General features: G+C 36.6%; 1 protein-coding gene across 2 annotated transcripts in view; it reads right to left on the reverse strand.

Annotated features, from left to right (window-relative positions):
- Positions 1 to 16,915, reverse strand: part of SUZ12 (SUZ12 polycomb repressive complex 2 subunit) — a 39,271-nt gene extending 22,356 nt beyond the window's left edge. The window contains exons 1-5 of one of the 2 annotated variants that reach the window (XM_005693232.3): positions 16,193 to 16,913; positions 13,835 to 13,881; positions 13,686 to 13,750; positions 9,385 to 9,453; positions 1,381 to 1,430 (exon numbers count right to left, since the gene is read on the reverse strand). In XM_005693232.3, coding sequence (XP_005693289.2) covers positions 1,381 to 1,430; positions 9,385 to 9,453; positions 13,686 to 13,750; positions 13,835 to 13,881; positions 16,193 to 16,466 — 505 coding nt within the window. In that variant the 5' untranslated portion in view covers positions 16,467 to 16,913. Of the gene's footprint in view, positions 1 to 1,380; positions 1,431 to 9,384; positions 9,454 to 13,685; positions 13,751 to 13,834; positions 13,882 to 16,192 lie in introns of both variants that reach the window. The other variant, XM_013971910.2, reaches the window with a different exon arrangement.

A 20,559-nucleotide genomic window follows, 5' to 3' on the forward strand; every position in this document is an offset into this window, starting at 1 on the left:
AGGATATGACCAGACTTCAAATTTCTTACATTAAAAACTTGACTAGTTATCAAACTGTTCTAATATAACCATTCTATTTATTATTACACTGTTTCTTACTAAACAATATCAAGGATGAACAACTTGACCTGTTTCTTATAAAGATTTTATTACATTGCATGATTATATTAAAGGATACACACTTAAATTTAAGATGGACAAGCCCAGAGGCATTTTATCCATTCTGAAACCAACTGAAACTCTTCCCAGTATGCTTTCCCCTTTTTTTGATGAAGTAACATTCAAGACTATGTAATTTCCCTTTTACAGTATCTGACATATTGATGCATCCCACTGGTTAGCAGCGCTCGTTTCAGTTGTTACAGCTTTGTACTGGGATGGCCACAAAGTTTGCTTGGGTTTTTTCATAAAATGTCATTAAGAAAGAAATTCAAAATGTTTATCCCTATTCCAGGTTCTGAGGCAATTAATTAAAATTCTCACCATCTTTAAAGTTTGAAAAATGTTGTAAATAAAAAATAACAAAATCTAAGAAATTTCATTTTACTAAGTCTTTCCCGTATTTTCTACTGGTGATCTTCGGAAAGATGAGGGCTCTGAGTTGTAAGATAATGTTATACAGTTTTTTTTAACTGCAATACTTGGAGCCCTAAAAGGTATGATTGAGTTTTTAGAGGTGGAATTTCATCTATTTAGATAAGCTAATGTTTACCTTCAAGAATGAACTCACAAAATATTGATTATTTTAACAATTTAAAAATCCACTCAACTTAAATGGACAGCAAGAAAGCTATAAGGAAACCAGGTGCTGAGCACAATCTTATGTATGTACAAGGTTGACCTACAATTTTTTAAAGCTTTTAAGACAGTTTTTTATTTATTTTTATAATAGTATAGTTGATTTACAATGTTGTGCCAACCTCTGATGTATAAGAAAGTGACTCAGTTATACACATTCTTTATTTAAAGTAGTTTCTTAAAACTTGTTTCTCAGACAACCTATTTCTGAATTACCTTCATGCCTTATTAAAATACAGACTCCTTAACTCCACCAAAACCCTACTAGATCTGAGGCCTTAGAGGGTCCAGGTATATGTATTTCAAGCAAACTGTCAAAATGTTTCCACACAGACTAAGACTTAAGAACTACTACTTTTAAAGTTTAATGAGTTATAAGTTACATCCTCCATATTCCACTATTGACCATAAAAACCGTAACTGAAATTGCTGGGGAAATCCACTAAAGAGAAATTAGATGATGAGAATCAACATCTTTTCCATTAAATATAATTTTACAAATTTACAGTTTAGTGGGGGTTTTTTACATTCACAAAGGCGTGCTACTGTAGACTGCCAGTAAGTTTACTTTTAAATACATACCATTTTTGTGGAAGAAACCAGTAAATGTAAGCTGCAGATGAGCTGACAAGCTAAACAGAACAAACAAAAAATTTTACTACTTTAATATGCTATAACAAAAATAACTTAGACTTTAAATATAACACTGAAATCAAAGCTACTTCAGCTAATTTGTAAATTTTTGGCTGTCTAATTCTTAACTCTATTCAAGCCTAATGACTCCATGCTTTCCGTGTTAGGTATGACATCCAAAACAGTGTGTCTATACACACTGAAATATAGACACCACACAAATAGAAAACACACCAAAGAAGCAAGGCAGAAAGAGACCACCAAATAAAAGGCAAGATGATTTACAGTGCTTTAATGTTCTACCTGTAAAGCGGGGACAGATTTCCCTTCCCATCCCTCTAAACAATAGCTGAATCCATGCTACTCAATACTCAAGTGTTTTGTGTGTTGTCAAGCTACAGAATTTCAACCTCCTTAACAAATGATGCAGAACCATCACTTTCTACTTTAATGAGGGATGAAATACACAATCACAAATATGCTATCAATTTGTTACTTACTATTCAACATGTCATTTTCAGTTTTAGTTTAATAAGCAATGAAAAGGAAGCATAAACTATAATGATTCTTTTGTTTCAAAAACTATTTACTACAATGGAAAAACTATTAAGTTGGGATAAATAAAAACATCAACAGGCTTTTGTAGTAGCTTTAAACTGGCAAAGAGCAATCTATCTTTAAATCGGGAGCCATTCATAACTTTCCAGAACAGTTTCTGTCATGTGATACAGACACCAGATTATAGAGGGCTATAGACAACAGATGTTGGGAAAAGGGAAGCAGTACTGAACCCTTACTCAAGAAATTTACTAGTGTAAAGAATCAAAGTAAAACAGTAAAAGCACAATATGGTTCAAAAAAGGGTATCTTTTTTTTTTTTAATGATGGTGACAATTTATGCATTCATATAACCAGAGGGGAACAGTTATATAGACTTTGAGGCAAGAGAGCGTCGAGGAACGAGCAATGGTCAGAAATGAGGCCATATTACTAACAAGTTAGTTCTGTAACTGTGCCCAGGACTCCAAGTATCAGCGCAATAGGAGGTTAAGTGAGATATTTCAAAAGAAGATGTGAGGATGCCTCTATTTCCTAGTGAGATAATCCATGAAAGTGTATGCTAAAAAAATACAGGGTGGGAGTCCTGAAGGGCATTTCTAGAACGGTACTAAGAAAAGTAAGCTAGGATATCAACAGACTAACAAAATGACTATGAAGTGTAAGGGTTCAAGCAGAGTTAAAAAGCATAAACACAAAGGAAAAATTAGTAACTGTAACTTAATCAAGAAAATTTTTTTCAAGTACATTAAGAGGATCAACTCTAAATGAGCTCAAAGGACTTTTTCCAAGGTGATGAAAATGTTCTATATCTTAACTGTGGTTACGGTTACACAAATGCATACATTTGTCAAAACTCAAACTATATACTTAAGGTGAGTGCATTATACTGAATATTAATTATATACCAAGTTGATTTTTAAAAAGTATATATACCATCTATAAACTCTACAAGCCATTTCACTAAAAGATAACTAGCATTTTTCTATAATAAACTGTTCCATAAACGAAACCTTATAACGTAGAACAGGTGAAACTCCAAAATAAAACTGAGAAACTGAGAGAAATATTCCACAGTTTCCACATGTTATAATTCGTTAGTCACAACCAGCCTATCCTATTCTTAGTTGCTTCAGTTAAACCTACATACTGAAGGCCAGGTTAATTTTTCTTAAAACATCATTTTAAATGAATCAATTCTTTCTCCAATTTTCTAATGGGTCCCCAACTGCCAAATCTTTTGTCTAAGTGCTGTCTGTGATATGGTTCCTATTTCTCTTTAGCCCTACTAAAGACTCATATAAGAAAGTAGAATAGAATGATAAAATAGAGGCAAATCCAGGTTTGAATTCTGGCTCCAGTTATTAGCTGTGACCTGGTATCTATAAAATGAAGATTGGGAGACATGGATAAAAGACTAAAGATATCCATCAAAGTACTTGCTTCCCCTTCTACATAAGACCCTATCCCCAATCAACCCAGAGCTTAATTTCCTTTATAAGCACTTGTATTTACCACTTTTTGTCACAATTTTTTCATACACATTCTAACATATCAGTGTCCTTTGTATCTAGTAATGTCTTACAGAAAGGCACTCAACAAATGATTTTCAAAAGGATAATGATGTCCTCCCTACAGGTGAAAGATTTTTAAGGTCAGGGATCAGGACCCATTATATTGTGGTACTTCTAAAATTATTTACATTGTTTTTATAGGAAATTCGATCCTAGGTTCCAACTATGAAACAACAAAAGTACCCTGCATTGATCTACCCCAGAAAACACTTTATATTAGTGTTATTCAAAACCTGGTCTACCCACTGAGATAACTGGAGAAACTGTTACCATGCCACAAGGCAAAATATTGAGAATTAGACTTTAGCCATTTTTATAGAAATTTAGCATTGCCATGACATCCAAGTACGTGATCAATATATTTTACAAAAAGTATCCATCTACAAAAGATTGGAAATTAAAAACTAACAAAAAGGTCACCACAGGATGGTTTGAGGCACAGTTTTAAATGGTACATTACAAATTAAATGAGATGGCAGATCCATTCAGCCACCATATAACATTGAGAAAAGGAATTCCAAATTTCAATTAACCAGCTTAAAAAACAAATTTGGCAATGTGATTTGCTATGCATTATTTTCCCTAAAAGTAAGCACTTTTAGGGGAAAACACCCTCCTAAAAGTAAACACTGATATGTGCCTAGAATACAACGAAACAATGAGGCCAAGTTGATCCCGTTCACCGGTGATTTAGTCCAAGGAAAGAGGACAGTTCTCTCTCCCTTTCTGATTTACCCCTTTCCCTCTCTTGTGGCTACTGTGTCTACATCTTAACTGGTTAAGCTGGATCAGAGGAAGGGAAAAAAGAAACACGTAGGCCTTGTCAAACCTATCTGGTCTTAGGCAGCACAGAATCCAGCTGAGATGATCAGAATAAGATATCAGATAAGGATTTGGTTCATCTTCGTGATGTGTTTCCTATTTTTATCTTCTTAGGAAGAAAGCAATATGGGAACAGGAAACTAGAGGGGGAATGTGAAATTTTGGGATAAGATTTTAAGCACAAGTAATTGACAAGTATCTGACAATTGTAAAGCAGAATAAGGTTAAGTAAATTTAAATTCATAAGAGATGAATATTTTGAGATGAGATTCATGTAGGAAACTCAAACTTTAGGAGGAGACAGATCCCACAGAAGGACCAACATTTTTATGCAGGAAAGAAACCAAGATGAGTGCCTCAAATTTATACATTAATCTGACAGTGGCAGGTTGAAGACTTCATTTCTAGAGTCATAGCTATATGACCTCAAAATAGGTCAAGTGTGATGATAAGCTAAGTTACATTTAATGTTATGATGTAAACATTAAGACGACGAGCATTTCTTATTAGTATATTGCTTCACACTGTAAACTGTGTGTATCAAGCTGTTTCTAAAAGATGTTTATTTTCCTTAAGACTTAAGTAAAAAGCCGCTGTAGTCAGAAAAAAAGTCAATAAAGATATGATTGTTTTGGGGGAAAAAAAATCTGTTCTCAAATACCTAGATTTTAAGAATCATGTATGATTAGTGGTGAATGATAAGGCACCTTCAGAAGTACATAGGCACAAATAAATTTACAGTCCAGATTCTAAAAAAGGAACAATTAAAACTTAAGTCTGAAAGGATGCTGCTATGAAAACAACTTCAAAACTTACAATCAAGACAAAATTGTTAAAAAAAAAAAAAAGAGAGAGAGAAAGGGAGGAAGACATCAGATCCTATTACGGTGGAAAAAGACACATACTCCACTTAAGAAGCAGCTTGAAGTTTTAAAAATGCAGCTAAACCTACAAAACAGGTGGCTAGAGTAACACCATTAATGCAATATATCTATTTAAAATAATTTACAGCTTTCTCAGGATAAAGACCCACAATCTTAAATAGCCTACAAGGTTCTGCATTATCTGGTCATGGCCATCTGCTCTAGTCTCATCAAATGTCATCTTCTCTCTAGTCAGGTACACACTGCCCTCAAATGATGTTACCTTCCCTTTATCTAGAATCACCTACCTGCTCACCCTCTATCCTCATTTTACTCCTATATTCATGTTTCAAATCTCAGCTTCTTCCTTCAGGGAAGCTCTCATTGAACATTTCTATTCCCAAATGAGACTCTCAAACAAGAGCTGATTCTCCTGCCTCATACAGCCGTAGTTTCCCTATGTGTCTACTTTTACTTTCCAGCACTTATATTTATTATACAATTATGCCTTTTTTCCCTAAATGCTGATAAACTCCAGAAAGGCAAGGTCTTCATCTGTTTTGGTCACCATTACATCCACTAGGTCTTAGTAAAGTGTCTGGGACATGGTACATGAAGGAAATGGGAATCCCAGAAAAAAATAGATCCAAATTTTGTTACAATACAAAAAGATGATAAGAAAAGGAAAATTACTAACTCAAAAGTTTAGGCTGTAGTAACAACAACATAAAGTGATGAAAGGCACTTTACCTTTTCAACCTACCAAAAACATAGGCTTGGAAATATACCTAGTAGATGTTCTACTTGAGTTCTCTTTGGAAGGAATTTTTCCAGCTACTAAGAGGACCAGGAATGGAAAATGATTAAGTGGAAATGCTTCTAAATTGACCACAGGAAATATTTCTGGAAGCAATTCCAATTTGGAAATCTTTTCATGCTACCTTTCAGTCAGTGGAGATGCACTTAGAAGTCAGGAGTTGTGACTACAGAATTCCCAAACTGGTAGGATTAATAGCCCAAGAGACTCCCTGGGATCTTGCTAAAACAGAATACTACAGAAAGATCAGAAATTTATACCAATGAATTGTAGTGCTTGGTCAAAACTCAAAATAAGTTCAAAATCCACAATATACTGGCAAGTCAGAAACAAGAGATGGAGAGGACAGAACATAAAGTATTGTATCATAAATTCTTTAAAAAGAAAGACATTTTAAATATACATAACCACACCAGAAGAGCAAGAAGAAAAGATTAGGAAAAAATAGAGACTAGAGATGTGACCACTATGAATTTCTAAAATTTGCTAATTGCTACCAAGTTCACAGAAGCCATTGTATAACAAAAGAAATAATCTTCATAGTTGGTGGGTATTACTACTGAGTTTTAAGGTTATAAATGCAACCCTGATCTACTGTCACAAATTGACTGATACCTTAAAGAAGTGAAAACCATGAAATATCCCATGTCTCTTTTTTTCTATCAGCTTATCCCCTAATAAATTTCTGCCATTATCTGTGACAAGTAAGATAACCGTAGAGTTAAAGTACAAAGGACAAAAAAGATCCTTCAACACCAACTTCATTCTGCACAGATAATGCCAGGAATTTGGTGGTTTTTAAGTCTCTACAACTGTGTTAAATAGATCAGGCATGTGACTGTTCTAACGTTTGGGCTGTAGTACTACAGTATCTAGGGTATCTCAACAGTCTCCTGGAACTTTGGGGAATGAAATGGATTGGGTTTGGGAGTGGAAACATTAAGACTGTTGAAGTACTGAAAAAACATGAGTTCCAATGGAATATATCCCAACTGTAGCTACTGAACAAACCGAAGATCCAATTAAATTGAATAAGAGCTTTATGTTTAAGATAGTATAGAATAAAAATATAGATGGGAGATACTTTATTTGTACATGATTTAAGATTTTAAGGTCTACTAATTAATTTCATGGAACAACAAAGATTTACCTTATTCTCCCATAAGAGAATTTGACAATAGATCTTGCAAGTAAGGTTTTATAGTGCTGACATTATATACTGCTGTCTAGGGAACTTACAATCCTATGTGATAATAAAGTTTAGTAGAACGGCAGCATTATGCCTAATTCGAGATGCAAAATACATTGAAGGAATTTAGTAACATAGGGCCTTGCAGGTAAACTTAAAATGAACCAATTTCTCAGTTAACTTTAGTGACTCTGGGAGCAACAATGAGACGTTCATAAAGATGGAGTGTGTGTGGCGTGGGGCTTGGGGGGTGGAACATTGAGTACAGTGATCCAACACCTCATGGGCCTGAAGAGCCTTGCTGAGAATTAAGCAAGCATGGTCAGCTCCAACACAGATAGGTCTGTTTAAAAAGATCTTGGGGAGCTGAAATGACCAACTCACTGGTCCCAGTTAGATCCTAGACTATTTTTAAAATTACAAGCAGGAATTCTATGCAACTCTCTGAAGTTTCTGTGAGTTGGTCAACAATACCCCTGTTACAGTACTGGCAGAGTTGTTAAACCCATTGGGTCAAAGGAATGTAATTATTTGGTGAGTACCAGTATAATAATCTATCTTCTTCACAACACACACTCTAAGAGAAGTTCTGTAATATTTATCAAAGCCAAGGTCACAATGAGATAGTAGTCACGTTTAGCAGTGATGAAGGTAGAACTTTGATGGGGGAGATGAAGAAAGGTTCAAGTTTTCTTCTGTTTGTTTTCACTCTTCCTTTTCACACAAGCCTCAGAAGACCTGAGGGCAAACTATTAAAGTGTTTAGGAGAAAAGAAGTGAGGATGTATGGTCAGGCTCTGACTACAGCTTCACACTTTAACTACAAAAGGCCCAGAGGGTCCCAAAAGGTCTTTCCGGGGCAGGTGAACAGATAGGATTTGGAACAGAAATTCAAGTAAAGAATAGACTGCATGCACTGAGCATATTTTCAGTCTATATAAACCAATACTGTAAGGTATTCCTTGGGCAGTAATCGATTAGGTAAAGATTTGGGATCTCAGCTTCTAGAATGAACCATCAAAGTGTATTTACAAATCAAAGTCTGCCTAGATAGGGAAATAAATTACGCTTCAGTCCTACAAGACTGCAAACATTTTAAAAATGAGATTAAAAAAAATTCAAATAATAACCAAAATGAAAAGGCAAACTTAAAAGCAATTACAAAAGTGACACCTCTTGCTCACAAAAATGAGATACTATAAATAAAGCATCACTGAGTTAACGTACATCCTATCTAAATTGGTAAAGTATGATTTAAAACTTCAAGAGAAAAAGGAAAATCCTGTGGCCGTTTTCTCAATTCCATTTTTTAAAAAATCTAGTATTTTTGTTCTACATTCTCCCCTAAAAGTAGTCAATGAATAAACAAATACCACCCAAGTCCCTGTTTCTCTTTAGAATAATACTCAACTTTCTTTACTTATCAAAGAGTAAGTAGATACCTACCGTCTAGGATTGGAAGCATCTGTCTAGCCTAGGGAGATATTAAGCTAACTGGGAACATTTAGGGATTAACTCTGGGAATCATATTTGAAAACACACATTAAGGTTCTGTCCAAAAGGCCAGGTTTCTGAAACTATCATGTGATAAACACATTTCAAATATAAACTACAGTTAAGAATATTTTGTCTGAAGGACGTCAGTAAGAGGAAGGATGAGAAAGGGAAAAAAAGTGCCTCTCTCAGAACTGTAGATGATTCCTTAGAAAAGATGTGATCGTGTGAAGCACTTGGCACAGCACCTCAAGTACAGCTGAGTACACCATAAACATGAGCCTCCATCTTTCTTCAGATGAGGTAGCAGGATTAATACTAACTCCAAAAGTTACAGAAACTTTGATTCAAAATGCAAGAAACTGTAGTACAGAAAAATAGTAATGAACAGAAATGCCTTAGAAAACAGTGAGTTTCCAGCACTGGAGATATTCAAGATAAGGCTTAAGAATGGAGTCTCTGCCAGGGAGGCTACAGGAGAAGTAATCCCTGATTTGTGTATGAGTTTGGATCAGATGACCTCTAAAGTTCGCTCTAACTCCTTACAATATTGAAGTGATCACAATGAAAATGATCACTGTACTTTTTCTTTTTTCCTCAAGTTTGTCACTTAACGTAAACTGATAGGTTATCTTACCTATGAGATTCTTGCTCTCCTTTCATTTTCTCTACTTTTGATAACATATCATCAACTTTAAATGTTTTCCTGGAAGAAACAGATAAACAAAATAATCACTTCTCAACTGGGAAAAACAAACAGATTATACTTTATTGTCACTAGAATAGGCAAACTGGGTATGTGATTTTTATTTTTAATAAGATAAATTATGGATGGTTAGCCATAACAATGAATACTATTGAGACAGTGTGTATTATAATACAGCAAACAAGCCTTCAAGTCCCATTTCAAAGGCTAACTTTTCCATGAAACCTTGGGTAATTAATCTAAAACTAGAGGGATTTCTCCCTACCTATGGAACTTGGTTTATACTTATTTTGACATTTAGTCTCCTAAATGTGAAACTTGAATAAATATTTTATTTCTATTAGATTGTAAGTTCTAAAGGGCAGAGATTCATCTTCTTCAAGGAAAGCCACATTGTGCTTGGCATGTTGTCTTAATCTTGGTAGGTGCCAAGCATCTGTTGGACTGGGCCAAACAAATGCAAATTACGTATATTTTGAAACATTCATATTTCTATTAAGCAACCTGACAAATATGGATATTCCATAAAACATATGAAGTATAGTAAAACACCCTCAAAGATGAGCAGCAATGGCTAAAGTTAAATATGTCACTGTAAAGAGATGGTTGTCACCATCATGAAAAAAACTGAAGTTTAAAGGACATATCATCAAATCATAACAAAATCATCAGCTTTTTAACTTAACAAGAGAAAAAAGTAGTTTTCCACAAAATAGAAACTTAAATTAAGAATAACCACACCCTCAGTAAGCAATTTAAGAATGAATGGATTCTAAAATAAGCCTCATCTTTGTTCTTAAGGTAATCTACTATTTACATTTTTTAGAGGCTAAAAAACTAGACTCATATATGTTAATGGGAAACAAATATTTCTTATACTCCCTTCAAATTTAGAACTCAAAAAGATTCATGCATTCCACATTAGTTACTTTGTAAAGCTTAAATTCAGATACTAGAAATTACTAATATGCTCATTCCTCAAAAACAGCTATTGTACCCTGTAATAAACTATCAGCAGAGAAATGTTGATGTAAATGTATCATAGTAAAACACTGATAGGAAGAACAGAATTGATATAACCTATATTTCAGGTGAATAAATAGCCTCCATTAACAAAAGGTCTTTTTTAAAAAAAGCTTCTCTCTTTACCTTTAGAGTTACTGAAAACCTCAATATTAAAGTTTCATCTGATAAAGCATAGGAAGAAGTTCTTTAAGAAGGATGGCAATACATTTTCAATCTCCATAGATAAGAGAGAAGAAAGAAGAAAAATCTATGATTCTTTTAGGCTAGTTACAAAGAACTTTTCAGTATAAATACTGAAATGTACTACTGAGGAGGTTGTAAAGTTTCTGAAAACTTTTAAGAATAAAATGTTTATCTTTGTGTAATGATTAAGAAGAAACCTTGTCTGTAGGAAGAAAAGTTAAGACTGTGGGTCACAAGGTTCATCTCTTCCAACTTTATGGAGACCGTTCATAGGAGAACTGAATATTAATAATCATTTGAAATAGATCAGATCATACAAGCAACCCACCATTCCTTAGGAAAAACAAAACAAACCATATAGGTAACTACATAAAAGCAGCCTCACCTCCCAACACCAAGTATTTCTGTTTTTTAGAAAGGTGCTGCTCCTCTAGCTCATATTTAACAAGGGATATAGTTATCAAAAGGTCATCAAAATGGAGAATATTATTAAAATTCAAGAAATTTCAGGAAATTTTGGGGGGAGGATTCAGAAGCAGCTTGCATAAAACCTAGTAAAATGGGCTCAATAAGACACCCTTCTCTCCTCACCAGTGTTTCCACTATGCCAGGGTAGTGGCAGCCTATAAAATTTGAATACCTCTATGAAGTGCAACAAAAGTAAAAGACTTTAACAAATATACTACATTTAATCTTACACCTGCATGTCAAAAGGATAAGTATATTCCAACAATGAATATTATGTTGTTATAATGGTACAAAAGGAGTTCCCAAAACATGGTGGGCAAAGGGATAGTACTAAAAGCAATTCTGTAAAAGCAGTTTCAAGAACACTGTGAACAAAGACCACAATCACTGCGCTAAATTTGTCACCTTCCAAATTCACTAACTACTTTGAAAAGGACAGCACTCATTTGAAGATATTAAGTTGTAGTATAAGTGTTAAAAATAAGTCAGTGTCTCATACAGGCCAAGCATGCAACAAAAGAATAAAGTGATTCCTAATGCATTCTTACATGGAAAATAGACTAAATGGAACGTGTATGTCTCTTGGCTGGGAAACTGCTTAGAAACTGTCCCCAAAGACAATTTTTTACCTATGGGGTACCAAATTAAGAAAATTCACTTCTACTACTCAACTTCTAGAATGGCTTCCACTCATTAGCGGACAAGAGAAATTAATCCCACAGACAGTCTAATAAACAATTATGATGTATTCTTTAATCCACTTATAGATTAACTCAAATTTACTTTTAAAGAACTTTATCACTTTAAATTAAAATCAGATAGCATTCTAGATGATAACTGCAGTAATTTTTTTTTTTTTGCCACATGGCAGCATCCAGGATCTTAGTTCCCTGATCAAGGATTGAACTCGTACCCCCTGCAGTGCAATTACAAAGTCTAAGCCACTGGATCTCTAGCTGATCTCATTTCCATATTAAAAATATTCAAAGAAAACTTTACTAATCAAATCCTCCTACTTTTTATAGAGTAAATCAAGGGTCTGCAAGTTATGGACCACTGGCCAAATGCAGCCTACTGTCTGTTTTTGCACAGCCTATAAACCAGAATGCTTTTTATAGATAAACATTTCCAAGTAATTTGATAATAGAGAACTCTAAATCCCAGTTATGTTAAATGCTATCCCCTCACCCCACTTTGCAAAAATAAAAGAATTCCACATTTCTCCACATTTCTCATTAGTAGGCATGTATTATTAAACACTGCAGTAGGCAATTCCTTGGTGGTCCAGTGGTTAGGGCTTAGTGCTTTCACCACCGGAGCCTAGGTTTAATCCCTGGTGAGGGAACTATGATCCTGCAGGCCATGTGGCAAAAAGAAAAAAAAAAAAAAATACTGCACTCAATCATTATATTTTGAATTTCATCGATAAAAAAATTTGTTGACATATGTTTTTTCTTTTTTGTATAATACCTATATACTACCTAATATCCTCAATTCTGTTTCCTGGACCACAAAGCCTAAAATATTGGTCCTTTACAGAAAAAGTTTACTGAACCCTGGCATAGAGTAGACAGGTAAGGAACTGATATATTTAATTCTGCTGCCTAGTCTATCATTTTCTTTCTAGTTATTTACAAATTTGACAGTTTTCACTAGTTAAATACATGCGCAGGCGTGGGCACAATCGCATGTGCGTGCCCTCTCTCTCTGGATCCAGAGGGATTATCAAAAGACAAATGGTTTCATCATTTCAATCCTTCAAAATACATCTAGATAGATCTACAAAACTAAACTATGTCTTACCATAAAAAACATTGATACTTACTTAGTAATCAGCAGGAGTCTCCAAAGGAGTTTAGTTTCAAAGTTTACTGAAAAGCTTAATGGTTTTCCTAAGTCAAGACTATAACAATACCAAATGCTTAGTAGAGGTTCTCTCCTTTAAAGTTTTGTTCACTTGATATGCTCAGTAAATAACCATGGGCACAGAACAAGAAACTAGCATTCCATAATTATATACAGTTAAATGTTAAAAGCAAAAATAACCTCTCTGACACCTCTAGATTTCACTTTAAGACTAAGTAATTAAGATTAAGAAGTTTTTAAAGACATTCCTCCTACTGACTTCAAAAGTATTTCCCTTTTAATAAAACAACCACCAAAAATATAAAATGAGATTTCTTTATTGTTAGAACATAAAAGAAATACTCAGACATTAACTGGTAAAGTTACGTATCAAAGATAAGTTCCCATGAGCCCTAATTTAGTAAATATTTAAATCAACTCCTACCAAACTTGAAAAAAACTATTAGCACAGAGCAAAAACATCAGTCAGTAAAATCACTTCATTTACTTCACTACTAAATCATTTCTATCAGGAATAAACTGGCAATCAACTGGGATTTACAAAAGTGGTACTTTAAAAAGTTGCTTTGCAATCAATTCAATTACTCTTTCACTTCAGTTTTCATATTTAACCTTTCATTAGTGATCGTACTTTAAAACAAAATTTTAACATGGTTTGATCAACTTGAAATAAGATTCATAAAATGTACCTTTTGATGTTTGTTCTGGAGTTTCGATGAGACATGTAAGTAAGAGTTCTATGCAAAAATATTGGCTATAAAAAAAGTTAAAATATTCAAATTAAATAGATGAAATTCTAGGAAAAAAATAATGCTGATGAATTTTGTTGCTTACTTACCGCTATAAGATTTCGTGTTCGAAGAAATCTATAGATCTGCGTTGGTTCTAGGTAACAGAAACAAAATCCAAATGTTATCTAAATTCACTCATTACTTAAGTTGTTAAGAAACTACCAACCCAGCCCATGTTATAACCAATATAAACTAATCACCTATATGAAAATCATGTACTGAATATTTACATCAATAAAATTAGTATGCACAACACATTAAATGACATTCAGTCTACAACACTCACAAAATGCATCTACATTTATTTTAAATTTAAGGTACTCTATAATCCTGTTTTTAAGCCTTGCATATCTAAGGCAGCTATTTTTAAACAAGTTTGTACGCAGAACTGCAGAGTAGTTATATTCATTTAACTTAGTTAATATAAACTAATAACCCATCTCTTTCTAAAAAGTAGCTAAAATGAGATAGCTGGATTCCGTAAAAGAACTCCATATTGATGCCAATAACAAAAATGAAATGTTCACTTTTTAATTGGTCTTTTCAAAAGTCTGTCCAGTAGTCAGCTCAAACAGAACACAACTGTTACCTAGATAGATGTCCCAATACAGATATGAACTAAATTAGTCAGTACTGAAATCTAAGACACAGATCAGCTAAAATTTTCATTGAATTTATTTCCAGCTATAGTTTAAGTTTCTATTTTGCTCAATGAAAATATTACCTCAGTATGTAAATACTATCGCAGCACATATTTTTAAAGTAATAGATTCCCAGAATGTTTTTAATGCTGTTTAGTTAAATTTGTTACAAAGGATGTAGGTTATAGATAGAAAATATTTTATACACAAATACCATAATACCAGTTACATTAATGACATGTTAGTAATATATTTCTTTAAATAAAGCAATATAAAAATGACTGTATTCGTAAATACATCAAAGCATATACACATCTCAGAAACTAAGATCAATATTAAGAGAAGAATCAAGTTGTTCTGTGACCAAATCTTTTTCCAAATCTAACTCTTAATGACAGTTCATCTCTACAAAGCAGACTCATCAGAAAGCAAGATAGATAAAACTTTCTTCGAGGATTTGTCTTCTCATAATGTTTAGAGAGAATTTTTTAAATTTCCACTCAATCTTTAGTTAGCTAAGTTTTAGTCTCAAATAAACTAAAAGGAGATGAGATGTTTTAGAAAGGGCACAAACATGTATGTTTATTGTCATCCCTGTGCTTTAGTATTTCCAATTGAAAGCCTCTACAGATTTCCGAAACTATATTAAGAAAACGGGAGAATAATGTAAATCTCTCTCAAGCAGGTTCAATACTTATTTCAATAAAAACTGAAATTCCTTGTATTAAATTTCAATTAGAATTTCATGAAGCAGTAATGAGAGAGAATGAAAGAAGGGTATTAAACAATGTAATACATCTTTCCAAGCACAGCTGATACCATGCCCTTAACATATGCCACGGAAAATTGTAAATAAAGACACTGAGTGGTAGAGCTGAGTTTATTCAAGTATCTGTAAGACATCTAGCTGTTAAATATCACCCAGATACAACATCCACACCAAAGCAGAGAGGAAAATAACCAGGACGTAATATTCATTAAAGAACAGGGCAGGTTACTCATAGTCATGCTGTTTCTTACAAATTCTATTGTTTGTTTCCAGACACCTTGCCCCCTTCCTAAATTAAGTCATAGCTTTGCCCTCGAAACAGACCTTAAAAACAGAAATTGACATCAGAAAATGTTCTGAAATGAACACAAACAAAACGGGCAGAATTCCGAGAGCGTGTCTAGTGAAGTGAGTTGCTTAAGCACTACCTGTCTCAGTTTACATCCCCCTTAAATGGGTGGAAAGATTTGAAAGGTTTAGAGCATCAAAAGGTGCCATGTTAATGTGCAGCACCAAGTTCTTGCGAAGGCATTTCAGACTGACAATTTGGTCGATTTTACTGCATTCCTTTCTTCACAGGCTTAATTTTGCTCCTCTGAACCTACAACCGACAGCCTTGTACTTGGAGTACGGAAGGCATGAAAGAAAGCAAGAACTAGTCTTGTACCGCAGATCCAACTGTTCAGTTCAACCGTGACCTCCTCACCTAAAAGCAGCCTGCCCTTAACGCGGGGCCCCACGGCCTCAGCTCGCGTGTAAATCTTTGGGGAGGCACGAACCTCACCTGGATCCCTTAGCCTATCTCCCCCAAAGCCCTTAGACTTCGAGCCCCCGTGAGCCGTAACCCCCGAAGGCGGAAGAGCCCCCTCAATTTCGCCCTCCACTCCCGAATCAAACCGACTCCCGGAGACGAAGGGGGTCCCAGCACGAGTGTCCCGACCCCCTAACGCTGCAAGAGTGGAGATTCCTGCCCTCAAAGCCTCCAACACACTCACTCTCAAAGGCCTGGAGGAAAAGCTCGTGGTCAGCCTGGACGTGCTCCATTTTCGGCTTCTTCACCGGTAACACCGCGGCCCCCGCCGCTGCCGCCGCGGAGGAGGAGGAGGAGGCCGAGTAACTGCCGCCGCCTCCACAGCCCCCGCCACCGGATTTGCCGCCCGACGCCGTCGCCGCCGCCACCGCCGCCGAACCCCCGAAGCCGCCTCCCCCGGACCCCGCGCTGGGCCCCGAGCCGCCCCCTCCCCCACCGCCGTGCTTCTGAGGCGCCATCGCGGTTCCTGCCTCCTCCCCCCGCCAGCTACCCGCCGGGCGGCCCCGGAGAGTAAGCGCCTGCAATACCAACCGCTCACCCCAGCAGGCTCCGGCGGACCGAGGGGGGAAGGAGGAGAGAGGGGAGGAGAGGGGAAGGGAAGGGAGGAGGAGAGGAGGGAAGGAGGGAGGAAAAAAAAAAGTGTCTCCTCCTGAGAACCCCGCTCCGCTCGAGAGACCGCTCACCCTAGCCTGGCCTCGCTCCGCCCACTTCCCCCGCCCGGCGCTCTGATTGGTCGGCGGGAGCGCGCGCCGCCCGGCCGCCCAGCCCGTTGGCCCGCGGATTCCCCCGTCAGTCACGCGGAGGCGCTTCTCGCGGAGGCGCGGCTTGGTTGGCCCGTGCGCGCTGCCGATCGCGGGCCCGGCCGCCTCTTTGAACTGAATTCGCGGGAAAATTAGGGGTCGGAGCGGCCTTCCTGCTGGCCCCGGTGCATTCTGGGGAGAGAGGGACCCAGCGAGCGGCTTAGGGAGCCGTTTCTCGCCTTCTGAGCGTCGTCAGTCGCCGCCCCCGGGGTATACAGGACCCCTGAGGAGAGGCGGGTCTCTGAGGAACTGGGGGGCGAGGGCCCTCTTAAATGAACCGAGATCCTTGCTGGATCGTCGAGTCTCTAACTTCACAGGAAGGGGCCTGCCTGGGGGTTTGGTCGAGTCGGGTCGGGTAGCTTCTGGTCTAAGGGGCTCGCGGGGCGGGGATCGCTTCCCTGGTCCCCTCATCACCACGTGCCTCAAGCCGCCCTTGGCCGAATCCCACCCAGCGAGACCCGAAGAGGACTGGGGCAGCCAAGGGCTTGCGGCTGCTGCTCTCGAACACCGCAGGGCTCCACCAAAGGGAGCGATTTCTAGGGAGCTTGAATATCCAAAAATCAAATGAAGAAAACGATGTTCTGAAGGTGCGGTGAAGCTTCAGGATGCTTACTGAGAGAGGTTGTGGCTTCTCAACATGTTAGAAGTAAAACCTAGATATTTGATCCCCGGACACCAGACGAGTTGTCAGAGGGACAAAGTAGATGATTTTTTAGAAGTATCTACACCCATCTTGAGCATCTACTCATTTTGCTCTCAAAAACTGTAGAGGGAATCCGGTGTTTCGCCTGTCTCTTTTGAAAAGAGATGCGTAGGCCCGATTCAGGCTTCCGGTCCGGACTGGTTTGGAGTCGAGCTAATACTCTGAGATTTGAATTTCAGGTTGGGCAATATGATCTCTAAGGACGTCCTTCCAGTTGAAATCCTGTGATCTTGTATTACATTAAAATGAAATATTATCGTCGAAAATTGCAATCTATAAACACAGATCCATTTCATACTTCCAATTATATTTTTTAAATGCTTGCGTTGGGCCCTTTATAGTTAATTTCAAAATGTTGTTTACGAAGCAGGCATCTTTGGAATGGTTATTTAACCAAAGCGCTGGTTTTATCAACGCATTTTCTACCTAAGAAAGTGAGCTCTGCAGATTTTGCATGTAGTATAAAAGTTGGCATTTCAGAAACACATCCAAAAGTAGGTATACCTGTTGCTGGTTTTTAAGTAGTCTGTATTTTTATTCAGACAAAAAGTTCAGAATGCTCTCCTGTGTTATACTGTTCTGTACTCAGTATTTTTTTTTAGTTTCCCCCTGCCAAAATAAAGAAGAGATTTTGTTTTGTTCTTTAGGTTTCTGAAATAACCCTTTCCTAGAGGCTTGTGGGGTATTAGATGTTGCTAAATTGCTCATCTTTAGCTTTACAAGGTTAGAAAATAGTTTCATCAATTCAGTCAAGGTCTGGAGTACTAAGAATACTAAGCAAATCACAAAATATCAAGTTATAAGCCTAAAGGCTAATTTGTTAATTAAGAGTAACTGACAAAATTACCCATCTTCATCATTTAGGAGAATAGGGTTCTCCTTTTGAAGGGGAGGGTGGAAATACAGATAGAACCAGAGGTTATGGTAAATCTTCAATGAACAGAGAAATAGAACCAAAGGATTTGGGATGTTGGTAAAGAGTATTTCGTTTAAGAATGCCATGGTATAGCATTCTAGGCTTCACCCTGGGCGTAGTTTTAATGTACAGTAGCTAACCAGTACTGATCATGAGAATCAAAGCTATCCATGCTATGGAAGAGTTGTGTAACACAGTCTCACTTTTTGTATTCTCCTTTGTCCAGAATTTATGTAGCATACTAAAAAATCCTTATAACCTCGAACAAATTAGAATTAATTGAGGAGTTATCTTGGTCACGTTACTATCTTCTTAATCAGATTATGTTCCATAGATAAAATGTTAATAGATCACCTCAAGGTTGGTCACTTCTGTGACTAGGTTGTTTTGTTATTTTTTAAGTTTGGTGTGGCAACTGTTTCTGAGACTGGTGATGCCAATTCACTGTCAAAGACAGGTATATATTTAGTCCCCGGCCTCACACTGAATTTGAATTGCTTTCAAGGGTCTTGTTTGTTTTGGCTTTCATACATATTTGGAATTGGTAAACCCCTAAAAAGCAAAGGCCACTGACCTTTTCTATTTCCTAGCACCAGACTAGATATGTGTGCAAGGAAAGAATAGCCATCATATTGACCTTTATAGTTGTGAGTATTCTTTTATGTATGTTACCTCAATTTGTCATAATGATCCTATGAAGCTGGCATTATTTTCATTTTACAGAAGAGAAAATAGGCTCAGAGAGGTTAAGTCACTTGCTCATTTAGTGGCAGAGATGTGACTTGGACCCATCACTTTAAGATTAAGCATTGAGTCTATTAGAGTAAGCCAATAAGAGCTGTATCAGAAGAAAAAGAACGTTTAAGTCTCGCTTTGAGGGAACTAAAGTTGTATTTGCTAACATGTTCTGAGAGAGAGATAATCAAATTCGGTTTTTAAAAAGGAACGCCCTCCAATGTAAAATATTAATAACCTTCCTAATAAAAGTTTGCACGAAAAAATAATTTCAACAGTTCTGTTTGAAACTTAAAATCAAAAGTTTGCATACTTTTCCCTTTGTCTAGAAAAGAAAAACATAAGAACCATGGAAAATTCACTGTGTATTATGGGGTTTTCATAATAACCCCCTGATTTGTGTGTGTGTGTGTGTGTGTGTGTGTGTTTATCTAGGTTTAACTAAATATAATAAGGGTGGTAGTAAGGAATAGTTAGAACCCCTGGGACAAAAAGAAACTTGACACTAATAACCTGAGGGAGGAGAAACCACCTGAGACACAACAGAAATATCTAAACCTGAATTTTGGGAGGCCTATAACTGGAGATAACTACTATGCCCATTTGTTTTAAACTGTGGGACAAGTGATTTTATGTTTAATTTTAAGCAAAAGCAGGAGTGAACTGAGATTTATTGAGCATTCTATCCATACAACAGTTATAAACTGTTATTTACTATTGTTAGTCTCTTATACACAAGTAATTGAATCTCAGATTAAGTCACTCTCTCACCATCCCACAGCTTTTAAGTGGGCAAGCTGAGATTTGAACCCAGTTACAGGGAACTCAAAACCCCATGTGTTTTCCAGTAAAACAAAGGTGTCCAGTCTGTCATCTTGGAAGACCCAGAGTTTCAGAAAGCAAGCGTAGGCTCTACTTCCCCATCATCTGCAATCAGAGCTGTTCTGCTTTTCTGAGTTCTGTAATTTCAAAGATAATGGATCTGCTTGCTCAAGAAATATTTTTTGAAAACCACTGCATTACTCTCTGCTACCTTCCCAAGTCTGATAATGAGGAACAATGAGCTAAAATGGCACTAATAATGTGGGCTATACTCACCTCAAAATTTGACACCATGAAAAACATGAGTATGCTTAGAGTAATGAAGTTTACTTTAATAGTAGTGAAATATAGATGAAAAAAATCTGTTTCTCACTCATGCCCTGCCCAGAAAAAAAAAAATTTAATCTTCTTGCTTTTGTTATCCCTTATCTTTGTGTGAACTGATTGTTTCCAAACTAAGTTTCCTCTTTATTTCCTAAGGGGAAGAAAAGCATTACTATGTCACCATCCTTCATAAATAATATCAACAAAACTAGATAGATATTATACCACTTCCATAATAATGCTGTAGTCTG

This window comes from Capra hircus, chromosome 19 (genome assembly GCF_001704415.2).
Source record: "Capra hircus breed San Clemente chromosome 19, ASM170441v1, whole genome shotgun sequence".
NCBI lineage: Eukaryota > Metazoa > Chordata > Mammalia > Artiodactyla > Bovidae > Capra > Capra hircus.